Below are 12,662 nucleotides of genomic sequence, written 5' to 3'. Positions count from 1 at the left end.
TGGCTCTGGACTGCAAAACCCAGCAGAGGATAGTAAAAACTGCCAAGAGCATTACTGAGGTCTCCCTCCCCCTTATTTGTAACATTTACCAGAAGTACTGAATACAAAGGTCCCTAAGCATTGTTGAAAATCCCTACTACCCATCCCACAATCTCTGACCCACTACTGTCAGGAAGGAGGTACAGAAGCATTAGGCCTAGGACTATCAGACTGGGTAACAGCTTCTTCCCTCAGGCTGTGAGACTAATGAATACTCTGCACCACTGAGGTCTTGTCATTAGGACAGCAAGCTGTATATGGTTTTCCTGTGCTGCATGCTACATGCATTTTGAATACAGGTTTTGCCTGCTATCCGAAAGTAAAGCGTTCCTATGAAACCTTTCATAAGTTGAAATGGTGTAAAGTGAAGAAGCAATTACCATTAATTTATATGGGGAAAATTTTTGAGCGTTCCCAGACTCGAGAAATAACCTACCAAATCATACCAAATAACACATAAAACCTAAAATAACACTAACATACAGTAAAAGCAGGAATGATATGATAAATACACAGCCTATATAAAGTAGAAATAATGTATGTACAGTGTAGCTTCACTTATCAGAATCCGGAAGACAGTGAGCAAACTGGAAGGTTCACACATTTTTCTATCATACAGTTCTTTGTAAGCACTCAAAATATCCTGCAAACCTGCCCTAAACCTACGTGCCCTTTCAAAATTAAAGTCATACTTTACTGCAATCATTGCAGCACTGTCAATCGTAGCAAAAATCTCACACAGTTTAAAGCTATGGCGGCTTGATGCTGAGTGTTGTTCCCGGGGAAGGAGTTTGGTGGCACCACTCTCGCTGCTCGGGGTGCGCGCTGCCTCTATAATGGCTCGCTGCAAAACAAATGCTGAAAGCTATTTTCACTTTTCAACTTTTTTCATAAAGGCGAAAATCCTCTTCGGATTTCTTTCGGTTAGCGAAAACAGGTACTAATGTGGGTTTTTCATAAAAGCGAAGAGGCGTAAAGAGGGGGATACCTGTATTATATTAACTTACAGCACTTATGGCAACATTTTGAGGGTATGCCATGGTCTGGAGGAATGTTGGTTTGTTTGTTTTTAATGTGTAACGCACTGGTTCATGTTTTTACTGCTATACTATAGTCATTTCATTTTAGCAGTTCTGTAAGAGCAGTCTGTTTTGCTTTCAGCCTGCTTGGGCTACCATTAAAGAAAGGATGCTTAGAAATGTGCGTCATTCAATTAGGGTGGTGGAACTGGGAGGTTCTAGAAAACGCTTGCGGGGGTGGGGGAGAGGTTTTGTGAGGGACTCTACGACTGATCTTTGTTTTGGTTTGGCGGGAGATGAGGAGAGAAGACACTGGCGAGAACCAGTTGTAGGATTCAATCTAGTGGGAAAACATGATTTGATGGAGCCCAAGATGCAGAGGTCTTATGAGAATCAATGGCACCTAACTGAGACTCCTTTGCTTGCATCTTCAGAAACAGCTCTATTTCTATCTTTAATATCTCTATTTTTCCCTTTCAGGGTACTTTTGAAGACCCTAACCTGGAGTTACACACTGACTACGGTTCTTTGCGGGAATAGGACCCACTTTCAGGGTTTCACAGCTGGCTGTTATTCGATACGCCAGGGGTGTGGCAAGAGCTTCACTCGCCTTCAGAGGTCTGAGATTTCGTGGCTCTGGAGATAGGCGGATCGAAGGTCTGTCTCACAGCAGGAGATTGGTGTGTTGTGGGAGTCAGAAGATCCTTGGCTGTGTGCCCAGAGACCTGAGATCTTCAGGCACAGAGCTCGGAAAAAGCAACGCAAAGAACTTTTAACATTGTAAACCAGCTAGTTGTTTGTTATGTCTCCCCTCTGACTGTGAAATGGGGACACCTCTTTCTCCCTCATTGGAGAGGGGGAGCGCACGCGCGCCTGTGGTATGTCGAATACCAGGTGAACAAGTAGTCTCTGGGGTACTGCCAGTCTGTGTCTCTGCTGTTGCTTTGCTGCACGTTTGAGAGCTCGGTGGTGGGTGCTGATGCATTTTTTTTTACTGGGGAGAGGGGGGATCATTGCTTGCTGCCACTTATGTGCAGGAGGGAGGGGAGATGGGGGGACTTTGGGGTCCTAACATTTAACTGTCATTCATTCTTTGGGGGCTCTCCTCTGTTTTCGTGGATGGTTGCAAAGAAAAAACATTTCAGGATGCATATTGTATACATTTCTCTGACATTAAATGTACCTTTGAAACCTTTGGAGACCGGTGAGGGAATGGCCTGGTGTCTTGGTGGTGGTGGTGGTGGTGGGGGGGGGGGGGGGGAGGTGGAGACAGAGAACATGCTCCAATCAATCTATCAAGGAAAACGCTAAAGTGAAAATCCTTATTCCTGAAGGCTTCATGGGGCCAAGCTCCAGTGTACCCCTACAGATCGAGGGTATTTATGCTAGAGCCATACTTGACACAGGGTCTCAGGTTACTCTTGCTACATGCTCAAGGAGATGTGTTTTTTTTTGTGAGAATGATGTAATGGTCTTTTGGAGGTCAGCTGATGTGATTTTCCCGCCGACGTGAGGTCATGTGATGCCATGTGACTCATGACTATATAAGGGTTGACCCAGGTGACGCAGGGGTTTTGAGTTTGTAGATTTCCAGGTATAACGTGCTGTATCTCCGTTTCTGTTGCGTGTTTGTTTTTGGTGGCGCAGTTTCATTTTTAAAACAGAGTGTGCGGTCTGTGCAAGATACCATTATTATTTGGACTGGAAATTTTTGCTAGATGTGTTGATTTACCCAATTTAAACAGTAGAAAGGAGAGTGAAGAATTTATCGAAGTACAGAATCAAAGGACCGAGAGGAGTTGGCATCGTTTGGCAGTTTAATAAAGGATCGACCTTATTGAGTCCTCGTTGGAGGAGTAGCTACCTGCATCGAGGATAACTCTTGCCAAAAAGAGCAAGTAGTTCATGCAAAAAGGTGCTCTCTCTCTCTAAAGGAAATTAAGGTCAGTTGATTTAAACTATTTTCGGCATCGTGAATCCTGTGGACAGAACCAGCAGTAAAGTTGCGTCTGTGAAGAAATCCTTCTCCAGAGAAGTCTCTCCCAATTGAACGTGTAAATCTGTTGGACTTTCGAAGTTATCGTTTTAAGAAGTATATCTGACTGTATCGCTTTAAGAACTGTTTAAGCATTTAACGCTTTATGAACCAGAGCAGAGCGGTGAGTTGGTGAACGGCTGCAAATCTGTTAACTTCCAGTTAAAGTTTTTCATTTGTTTTTTTTTCCTTATTGTTTATCCATGTTTAATAAATGTTTGGTTATTTTTATATAACCTGTCTCGATTGATATTCATTCTTGCCATTTACGTAATACTCTGCTGTACAGATACTTATACAACCAGTATTTTTTGCATTTACCATTGACATCTCAGTGCCCAAGAGATCTGGTGAATTAGTACTGATGCCTACCCATATCATGGTTGAAACTGGAGTTTTCGGAGGCAGATGTGGGAGTAGCTGAGGTCCTTGATACGTTTGTGTTAATTTGTCTGGACCCAGTTGAGAAGGGTGAAGCTTCAATTCTTATGGAAACAAATACTCCTATCGTGAGGAAGCCAGTGGGAGCCTACAAGGAGAGAGTCTGAGAGAGCTTTCTGAAAGCCTTGTCCGTTCTCCCTGTGTTCAGAGCTGCTTTTGAGGAAGTGCACACCCATCCTAGGCTGGATGATGAGCACAAACGAGAAACTGTGTGGTACACCCAGTCCAAACCAGTCGTGATACAGCCTGGGGAAGTCGCTAGAGTGACGGGAAACTCCGAATTTCCTAGAGACAAATTTCCCAGAAAGCCTGATACTGAGGCCCTCCTGGTGGATGCACCGGAAGACCACTAAGAGGAGTCACACTTGCTTGCTGGTGTACCAGTGAGGCTCGAACTGCAGAAGCTGTCAGTTGTACAGGTAAACAAGATGACAGTAATTGTCAGGAACACCTCAAGAGAGGAGGTCACCCTCAGGCGGGAAATGCTGATGACACACCTTTTTCTGGTGACTGTAATGTCTAATTTTCCTGTGAGACAAGCAGGAGAGAAAACATCTCCTGGAAAGGTAAAGTTGACAGCTAAGTCATTCACTTTGGTGACTCCTGGGTACCTGGAGGGTGGAAAAGATTTACAAAGATGTTGAAGTTTGAAGATGTCTTTTCTCCTGACAACTTTGATGTAAGTTGTTCCAAGAGTACTCGCTACATCATCCAAGTGATGTAGGACACCCTTTTCAGAGAAAGGTCTCGGTGACTGGCACTTGCCAAGGTTGAGGATGTTTGGGAGCATCTGTGGAAACTGGGATTACCACTGAGTCCAGGAGTCTCTATGCATCACCCATAGTGGTGGTGAGGAAGAAGAATGGGAAGGTATGACTGTGTGTTGACTATACGACACTGAACCTACAGAGAAGTTATCATCCTGACACAGTGGTGTCAAGAAGACAACCTCTCCCTCAATGTTGCAAAAACAAAGGAGCTGATTGTGGATACAGGAGGAATAGAGACAGGCTAACCCCTATTGATATCAATAGATCTGGGGTTGAGAGGGTGAACAGATTTAAGTTCCTCGGCATCCACATCACCGAGGATATCACGTGATCTGTAAATACTGGCTGTGTGTGCCTTTTCCGCCTCAGACGGTTGAAGTAGTTTGGTATGGGCCCCCAGATCCTAAGAACTTTCTACAGGGACACAATTGAGAGCATCCTGACTGGTATGGGAACTGTACTTCCCTCAATCACAGGACTCTGCAAAGAGTGGTGTGGACAGCCCAGCACATCTGTAGATGTGAACTCCCCACAATTCAGGAAAGACAGGTGTGTAAAAAGAGCCCAAAGGATCATTGGGGTCACAAGTCACCCCAACCACAAACTGTTCCAGCTGCTACCATCCAGGAAACGGTACCACAGCATAAAAGCCAGGACCAACAGATTCCAGGACAGCTTCTTCCACCAGGCCATCAGACTGTAATTCATGCTGATGCAACTGTATTTCTATGTTACATTGACTGTCCTGTTGTACATACCATTTATTATAAATTACTATAAATTGCACATTTAGACAGAGATGCAACTTAAAGATTTTTACTCATGTATACGAAGGATGTAAGTAATAAAGTCAAAATTGTATCAAGACATTTTACAGAAGAATGCAGTCTGTCTCCTGCAGCTTAATAGAAGCTGGATAACACAACAAGACAATGATCCGAAAGACAAGAGTAAATCAACAACAGAATGGTTTAAAAATTCCTGCATTGGGATGGCTGAGTCAAAGTCCTGACCCTAATCCTATAGAAATGTTGTGGAAGGACCTGAAGAAAGCAGTTCATGCAAGGAAGCCCACCAACATCCCAGAGTTCGAGCAGTTTCGCAAGGAGGAATGGCCCAAAATTCCTCCAAGCTAATGTGCAGAACTGTTCAACAGCTACCGGAAACATTTGGCTAAAATTACTGCCATACTGGGTGGTGGTGGGGGGGGGGGGGGGTCACACCAGTTACTGAAAGCAAAGGTTCATGTACTTTTTCTAACAAATACATGTAATATTGGATCATTTTTATCAATAAACAAATATATTGGCTTTTTTTGTGTTAATTATTTAATTGGGTTGTTCCTTATCTAGTTTTAGGACATGTGAAAATCTGATTGCATCTTAGGTCATATTTATGCAGAAAGAGAAAATTCAGCAGGTTCACGAACTTTCTAGCAGCACTGTTTCATTAGATGACAATAAACCTGGACTTGGACATACACAGTTACTGCCCACTGCCTCTTTTTCAGCATCTTCCCTTAATTTCATTTATCCTTTCCTAACGTGGTGAGTTGCAGCTCCACCCATTTTCTCTTTTACTCTTCCCCCTTTAGTCCATAGCCTAGGCAGACTGAGCTAACAATTTGCTAATACTACAGACTTTCCCAAATAAGTTAGAGAATTCACTCCTGTGGAACCAAGAGACCATCCATAGATTTATTGCACTTAGTTACAAATATTCCTATTCAAACAAAATCTACAAGAATAATTCATCCACTTATTTCCTTCAGTAAACTCGAAGAAAAGAAACATGACAGTGGCATAAGGGAATTACTGCATTACACACCAGTTCTGGTTGTTACACAAAAAAATTAAGCTCACATCAAGGTGAGTAGAAAGAATGAAGAATGAATTTTGGACAATGCTCCTTCGAAATGGACCAGCTGCTAATTTAACAACCGGTGACATCTAACTGTTCAGATCATCCACTTGAAACACATGCGCAGCTCTCTGAATATGTTAACCTAACCTTAATAGCTGTTTTTGAAACCTCGGGGTGAATTTGATAAATGGACTGTAGTCTTTACCATGTCCTTAGTGAGTGCTGATTGCACTACTGAAAAGGAAGGAGATGATTGAAGGAAGGCTTGATGAATTGATATAACCGTTAGGAAACATGACTAACCTCTAGATAGCGCAGGTTCAACCAGGTTAAGCATTAAGGGCCAGGCAAACTTCCTTGGGCCCCCAATTAACAAGTTGTATCATACATCCTGATACTTTCAGTCTGACAGGTTGATTAACAGAGTCCAATTATCAGAAAGTCCAATTATCTGAGTCCAATTATGCATCACTTGACTCCAATTTCTGCCAAATAATCACCACTTTACCACAATACAGATGGTAAGAATGAGGTGAAATGCACTGATGAGTTTGTATGCACAACTGCGTTAATGAAGAGCTCCTTTTTGTGCTTGAGCAGAAAATACAATTGCACCAGCTTTACATTTTGGTTCTGTAGCCTCACTTCAATAATGCATCACTCACCCGTTCTCCAATTCGCTCATCCTTTGAGAGACCCACAATGGCCTTGATGTCTTCATCTGTAAGCTCACCGACTGCTACTTTATTGTCCTTCTTTGTGACATGATTTGCCATGATTACCGTAGCAAAGACTGGGAATCCATTGGCTGTATTGAGGGAGCCATCGTAATTATTGTGATATATACCAGTGAGTTCCTGAAGAAAATGACAGGATAAACAAAACAGTTAGCTTGTCATAATAACTAAATGATTATTCTTTAACTACTAACACCTTAAATCATACAGGTTTTATATTGTACAGCAATGCAGTACAAGCTGAAAAGTGACTTTTCCTTCAAGTTTTGGGAAAAAAAAGGCAAGTACTTCCCTGGAGTGTAGGAGAATGAAGGGAGTTCTGAAGGATGGATACAAGATTACGAGGGGAGTAACTAGGGTAAATACAAGCAGGTTTTTTTTTCCATTGAGGTTGGGTGAGACTAGAATTAGAAGTCATGGTTAAGAGTGAAAGGTGAAATACTTAAGGGGAACATGAGGAACTTCTTCAGTCAGCAGGTTGTCTGAGTGTGGAACAAGCTGCCAGCAAAACGGTGGATGCAGGTTTGATTTTAACATTTAAGAGGAATTTAGGTAAGTACATGCTTGGGAGGAGTATGGAGGGCTATTGTCCAAGTGCAAGCCAATGGGACCAGGGAGAAATATAGTTCAGCATGGACTAGATAGGCTGAAGGGCCAGTTCCAGTGCTGTAGTGATTTGTGACTCTTAGTTTTCCCTATCCAACATTTAAAAACTTCCCCAATACATATTGAATAAATACTAAATACTTACAATTTCATCACCTGGTTTACAGCTATCTACCAAGTCTGCCAAAAGAATTGCATCTTTTGAACGTGGCAGTCTTCCAGCTGCAACCTTGCCTGGGCTTTCCTGAATGGTAATCCTTTGGTAGTTTTGGTACACAGTCTGAAGAAAAAAAAACAAGCAATGACTAGAAAATAGTATGGTGACATTTCGCAGTATAATTCAAAGAGCAAGGATATATTATAGTTGATTGAAGCTCCATAAATGCATTTTAATACCGTCTTTAGAGTGGGAAGTTAGTGATAAAACAATGTCCCTTTATCTGAAGCAAATAAGGTCCATCCACCCTGGCAACTCCCTTTGACTAATCATCCTTCCACTTTTATACGATCCTCTTAAATTAACAGAGCAAAAAGCACTGATAGGGAATGCAAAAGAAATCTATGAAGCATATCAATGTCTGTTTATCAAATTTTGAGGTTGGGTTCAAAATAATAGCTTTCATGTATTAGTTACGTAAAAATTAAGTAACACCGAGCAACTTTATAATTAATTGGCAAACAATTTAGATTGCCTAATTAGCCCATACACCAGCATCCTTCCTGCTTTCAACTAACTGGAAGAAACCATTATACTTTATTCACGTTTATTGAGCTTCCTCTTAAATAGTTTGATGCAACACATCAGAGTTGTAACTTCTGCAAACAAATTCCATCCTGTAACCATATTATGTCTCATAGTTAGAAAGCAGAATGTGCTATTACTTGGAAATAGTTAACACTGGTAGAAGATTTGACTGGAAAGAGAAGCCAGATAAGCACACATGGAACAAAGTAGTTTATGTCAACATTAGATGAAGTAGCAGGGAACAAGGTTTGTGTGCAATGTACTATTTAGGTCTAATGATGCTCATTAGTGTGTATAAGCATACTTCAAATTCATATTAAGTTATCATTCCACATTTATATCAGTGGTGATAAACAATAATCCAATGAAGTCAGAAACACCACCATAAACACCAGATTGAATTGTCCTTTTAAGCCAATTTAACATACCTCCTCCATGTTGATTTCAAATGGTCCTGCAGACTGACACTCAGGACAAGAACCTGGTTTTACTTCCTGGTTCTGGGACTGAAAGAATGGTCCTAAGATGAAGTTGCATTTATTACAGTTGTATTTGACCATACTGAGTTGCGGCAAGACTCCAGTACAGCTGGTGACCACTCCACTTGTCCGGATCAGCTGATTCAAATGAAGCTGCCTAAAGTGAAAACAAAGCACAGGAATTTGAATAGCATAGGTTATGTTGACAAGGCTTTTTAAAAAAATATTCTTTGGTGCAGCTGGCAAGCCAGCATTTTAAATCTTTAAACTTTCCCCCTCTACTTTAAAGCTATGTTCTTCAGTATTTGATAGTTCCACCCTGGGATAAAGATCAACTATCTATTTTGTCTATATTTCTCATAATTGTACATACTTCTATCAGGTTGTCCCTTAGCCTTCAACACTCCAGAGAAAACAACCTAAGTTTGTTCATCCTCTCCTTAATACAAGGAAGTCTTCAACCCAAGCAACATCCTCCACATCTTCCTTGTAACACAAAGACCAGAACATCACACAATACTCCAGATGTGGCCTGTACAGCTGCAACACAACCTTCCTACTTTTATAATCAATAGCTGAACCAATGAAGGCAAAAATGCCCTATGGCTTCTTAACCAGCCTATCTACTTGTGTTCTCAGAGCTATGGTCTTATACCCAAAGGTTTCTCTGTACAGCTGTGTTTCTAAACTGTTGACTTTCTGCTTATATTTGACCTCCTAAACTGCAACACATCATACATGTTACAATTAAATGTCATCTTCCATTTCTCTTCTCATATTAGGAACTTCCTCATATTCTGCTGTTTCCTTTGATAATCTTCCTCACTATCCACTCCATTTTGTTTTAAATCTCCAGACTAAGAAGCAGCCCATTTACATTTCAATAAACCCTGTGGGATACCACTGTTCACAGACCTCCAATCAGAACATCAATAAACCCTGTGGGGTACAATTGTTCACAGACCTCCAATCAGAACAACACTGCTTGATCACTCCACCCTGCCTTCTATAACCAAGCCATTTTTGAACTCTATCTACCAAATCACTGCTGAGCCACCTCCTTCTCCTGAAAATACCCTGAAAGTGGATGTGTTGCCTTTGACCTGCATTTGTAGCTATGATATTTATCTACCTGTGCCCCCAAGCTTCTAGTCAATGGTGGTACTCAGCATAATTACACAATTAGAGCTTGACAACTTTAACTTCAGAACTTAATAGAATTATTGCAATTCAGGCCTGTCAGTCCACCGAGATCATAACTGCACCAAGCAAAGTAACTTTTCAGTGCCATTCTCACACCCTTTTTCACCCATCCCTCACCCTCAATTTTTTATCAGAGCCCTGCAAATCATTCTTCCTCATGTACCTACCAAGTTCTATTTTAAAAGACAACTGATTCTATTCCCAAAACAGCTAGCTTCAGGTTATAATTATTCTGAAGTCGTGTCTGAGCCCTTTATCCAAAAATTTTAAATCTGTGTCCCTGTTCTATGAACATTAATGGGAACGACTTCCTACATATCTGATCCAAACCTGTCATTATTTTGCAAACCTCAATCTTCAACTTTTTCTCCCAGAACAAACAGGTTCTCCATGCTGCTGGGATACCTTTATCCCTAAAACCATTCCATGTACAAACAGCAATGTTACCTACCCATTCATGCAAGACGAAAGGCATTTTCAATACTTTCAATTTGGCTCAGTGTTCCCAAGACCACTCCAAATCAATTATGCATTTAGTAGTGCCACATTAACATTGCTTTAAGAATGCCATACAAAAAGGAAAAATATTAACTAAACCAATGGATTATTTAAATACATAAGCCCACTTTTACCAATAGAAATCATTCAAGTTACCTCAGTGATCGGAGTTCCTCTACCAGGGGCAGGCTGGAAATTCTGACATGGATCTCTTTGGCGATCCGGTTGTACTTTGGGTACATGGAGAGGACCACCTCTTTGGCTGCTTCATCAAAGATCTTCAGCATTTCTGCCGGGGCCTCAGGTAGAAAGTAAGCTAGCACATGTTCTCTAGCTGCCAGGTTCTCATAGTTAACCACCAGGCTCTCTCGGTTTTCTAGAATCAGGAACATCACCATGCTTATTAGGACAACACACATAAAAGTTGCTGGTGAACGCAGCAGGCCAGGCAGCATCTCTAGGAAGAGGTGCAGACGACGTTTCAGCACCTCTTCCTAGAGATGCTGCCTGGCCTGCTGCGTTCACCAGCATCTTTTATCTGTGTTGCTTGAATTTCCAGCATCTGCAGAATTCCTGTTGTTTATGTTTATTAGGACAGTCACATTGGAAAACAATACATAATTCTCTAGCAGATGGCACCAGAATAGTACAGCTCTTACTTCAAAGTTTTGTTTCTTGCAAAATTATTTTATCAACAAAGAATCTACTTAACAAGTCTTTAACAAATGATTAACTGAATATTCCTGTAACAGCATGAAGTAATATAATTCACATGGCAGAAAATTATTGAGCTTTTCTCTGGATGCTTCCATACCATGCACTACCAAACCCACTCAGTTTCATTAGTCCAGAATCCAGTTTGAACACCAGAACTTGTGCAGAGAACAATATGACATTTTCCTCACAATAATTCTTCAGCCAAACTCACCTTTGCACATGTCACTAATCTTCTCCTTGAAAACATTGTGCCCATGCTCATCAACATGGGTCCTGAGGAAATTCTTGAAACGGTGGTAGATCTCTAGTCTAGGCGCTGCCATGGAAACCCACTCCCTGACTGAGTGGCCTTTCATGTCTTCCAGGTTCTCAATACTTTCAATCATCTGCCCATGAGGGAAGAAGACCAACGATAAGAACATCCTGCAGTTGGGTCTGATAAGGTAAATGCTAAGAGGTTGCTTCCTTAAAAGTATAGAACTGGAAACATTGTCTTAGGACAGAAGTCAGTGACTTAAAATAGCAGAATAAGTAAAAAATTTGAATTTTTAGATAATTAATTCATGAAATGGACAATCTTTAAACACAAAGGGAATCAAATGGGTGGGGATGATCAAATTCTACCCCTTTGTTTTAACTATTTGTTTGACTCAAGTTGAAAGGATAATCAATTTGCTGCCCAAAATCTTATGTTCAGACAAGCTAAAACAGCAATAAAACCTAGCATATGATTTGTTTTGCAATGTTTTTGTAAGTCAAATATGGCTCCACATTGTTAAATCACTTAGACAAAACACCAGTGTAGGATTATGCCACAAAACATTTTTAGTCAATTTGTCCCACTTGTCAGGTTTCATAGGATCAAAAAGAATTAACCTGAATTTTTAATTGGCCTGCTGCATTTTTTAAAATTCTGAGTTACACTGCTTCTTATTCAAGGGATTACACTGCAGGTGCAGAGTTCAGTTACCATAGTACACTGAGGGATTAGTTCAGATTCCTCCTTACCTCCTCATCATATTCAGCTGCTCCATCAGCTGCTCGTTCTGCCAGGCGCCGTTTTCGTGCAGGACGCTCTTCATCTTCATCGTCACTGTCTATATTAAATGAAGCATTTCCACTTAATGCATTTTCCTCACCTAACATCCGTTTCACTTACAAAACAATCCAGTAATGTCTGATCATAATGTTTAAAAATAATTCCTGCATAATTGATTGAAAATTCAAAATGTGCACTTTTGGAAGAAAATATTTGAAGATTCTTTTAAAACATTCTATATATCAGCTTTATTTGTCACATGTACACCAAAACATATAGTGAAATGTGTCATTTGCATCTAATGGTATCAACAAGGATTGTGTGGAGCAGTCCGTCAGTGTTGCCACTCTTTTAGCGTCAACATAGCAATAGCCCACAAATCACTAGCCCTAGCCATGTCTTTGGAATGGGAGTACCCTGAGGAAACCTATGTGGTCGTAGGGAGAACATACAACCTTCTTACAGATAGTG

At 40.9% G+C, this 12,662-nt stretch overlaps 1 protein-coding gene across 1 annotated transcript in view; it reads right to left on the bottom strand.

The window, feature by feature from the left end:
* mcm2 (minichromosome maintenance complex component 2) overlaps positions 1-12,662 on the bottom strand; it is a 50,425-nt gene that overhangs the window by 27,949 nt on the left and 9,814 nt on the right. The window contains exons 4-9 of the mRNA XM_063068431.1: positions 12,161-12,249; positions 11,364-11,538; positions 10,592-10,811; positions 8,684-8,891; positions 7,656-7,790; positions 6,833-7,024 (exon numbers count right to left, since the gene is read on the bottom strand). Of these exons, the coding sequence (XP_062924501.1) occupies positions 6,833-7,024; positions 7,656-7,790; positions 8,684-8,891; positions 10,592-10,811; positions 11,364-11,538; positions 12,161-12,249 (1,019 nt within the window). The remainder of the gene's footprint in view (positions 1-6,832; positions 7,025-7,655; positions 7,791-8,683; positions 8,892-10,591; positions 10,812-11,363; positions 11,539-12,160; positions 12,250-12,662) is intronic.

This window comes from Mobula hypostoma, chromosome 15, assembly GCF_963921235.1.
Source record: "Mobula hypostoma chromosome 15, sMobHyp1.1, whole genome shotgun sequence".
Classification (NCBI taxonomy): Eukaryota; Metazoa; Chordata; class Chondrichthyes; order Myliobatiformes; family Myliobatidae; genus Mobula; species Mobula hypostoma.
The sequence above is the reverse complement of the archived record's forward strand: the minus strand, read 5'-3'. Positions and strand labels throughout refer to the sequence as shown.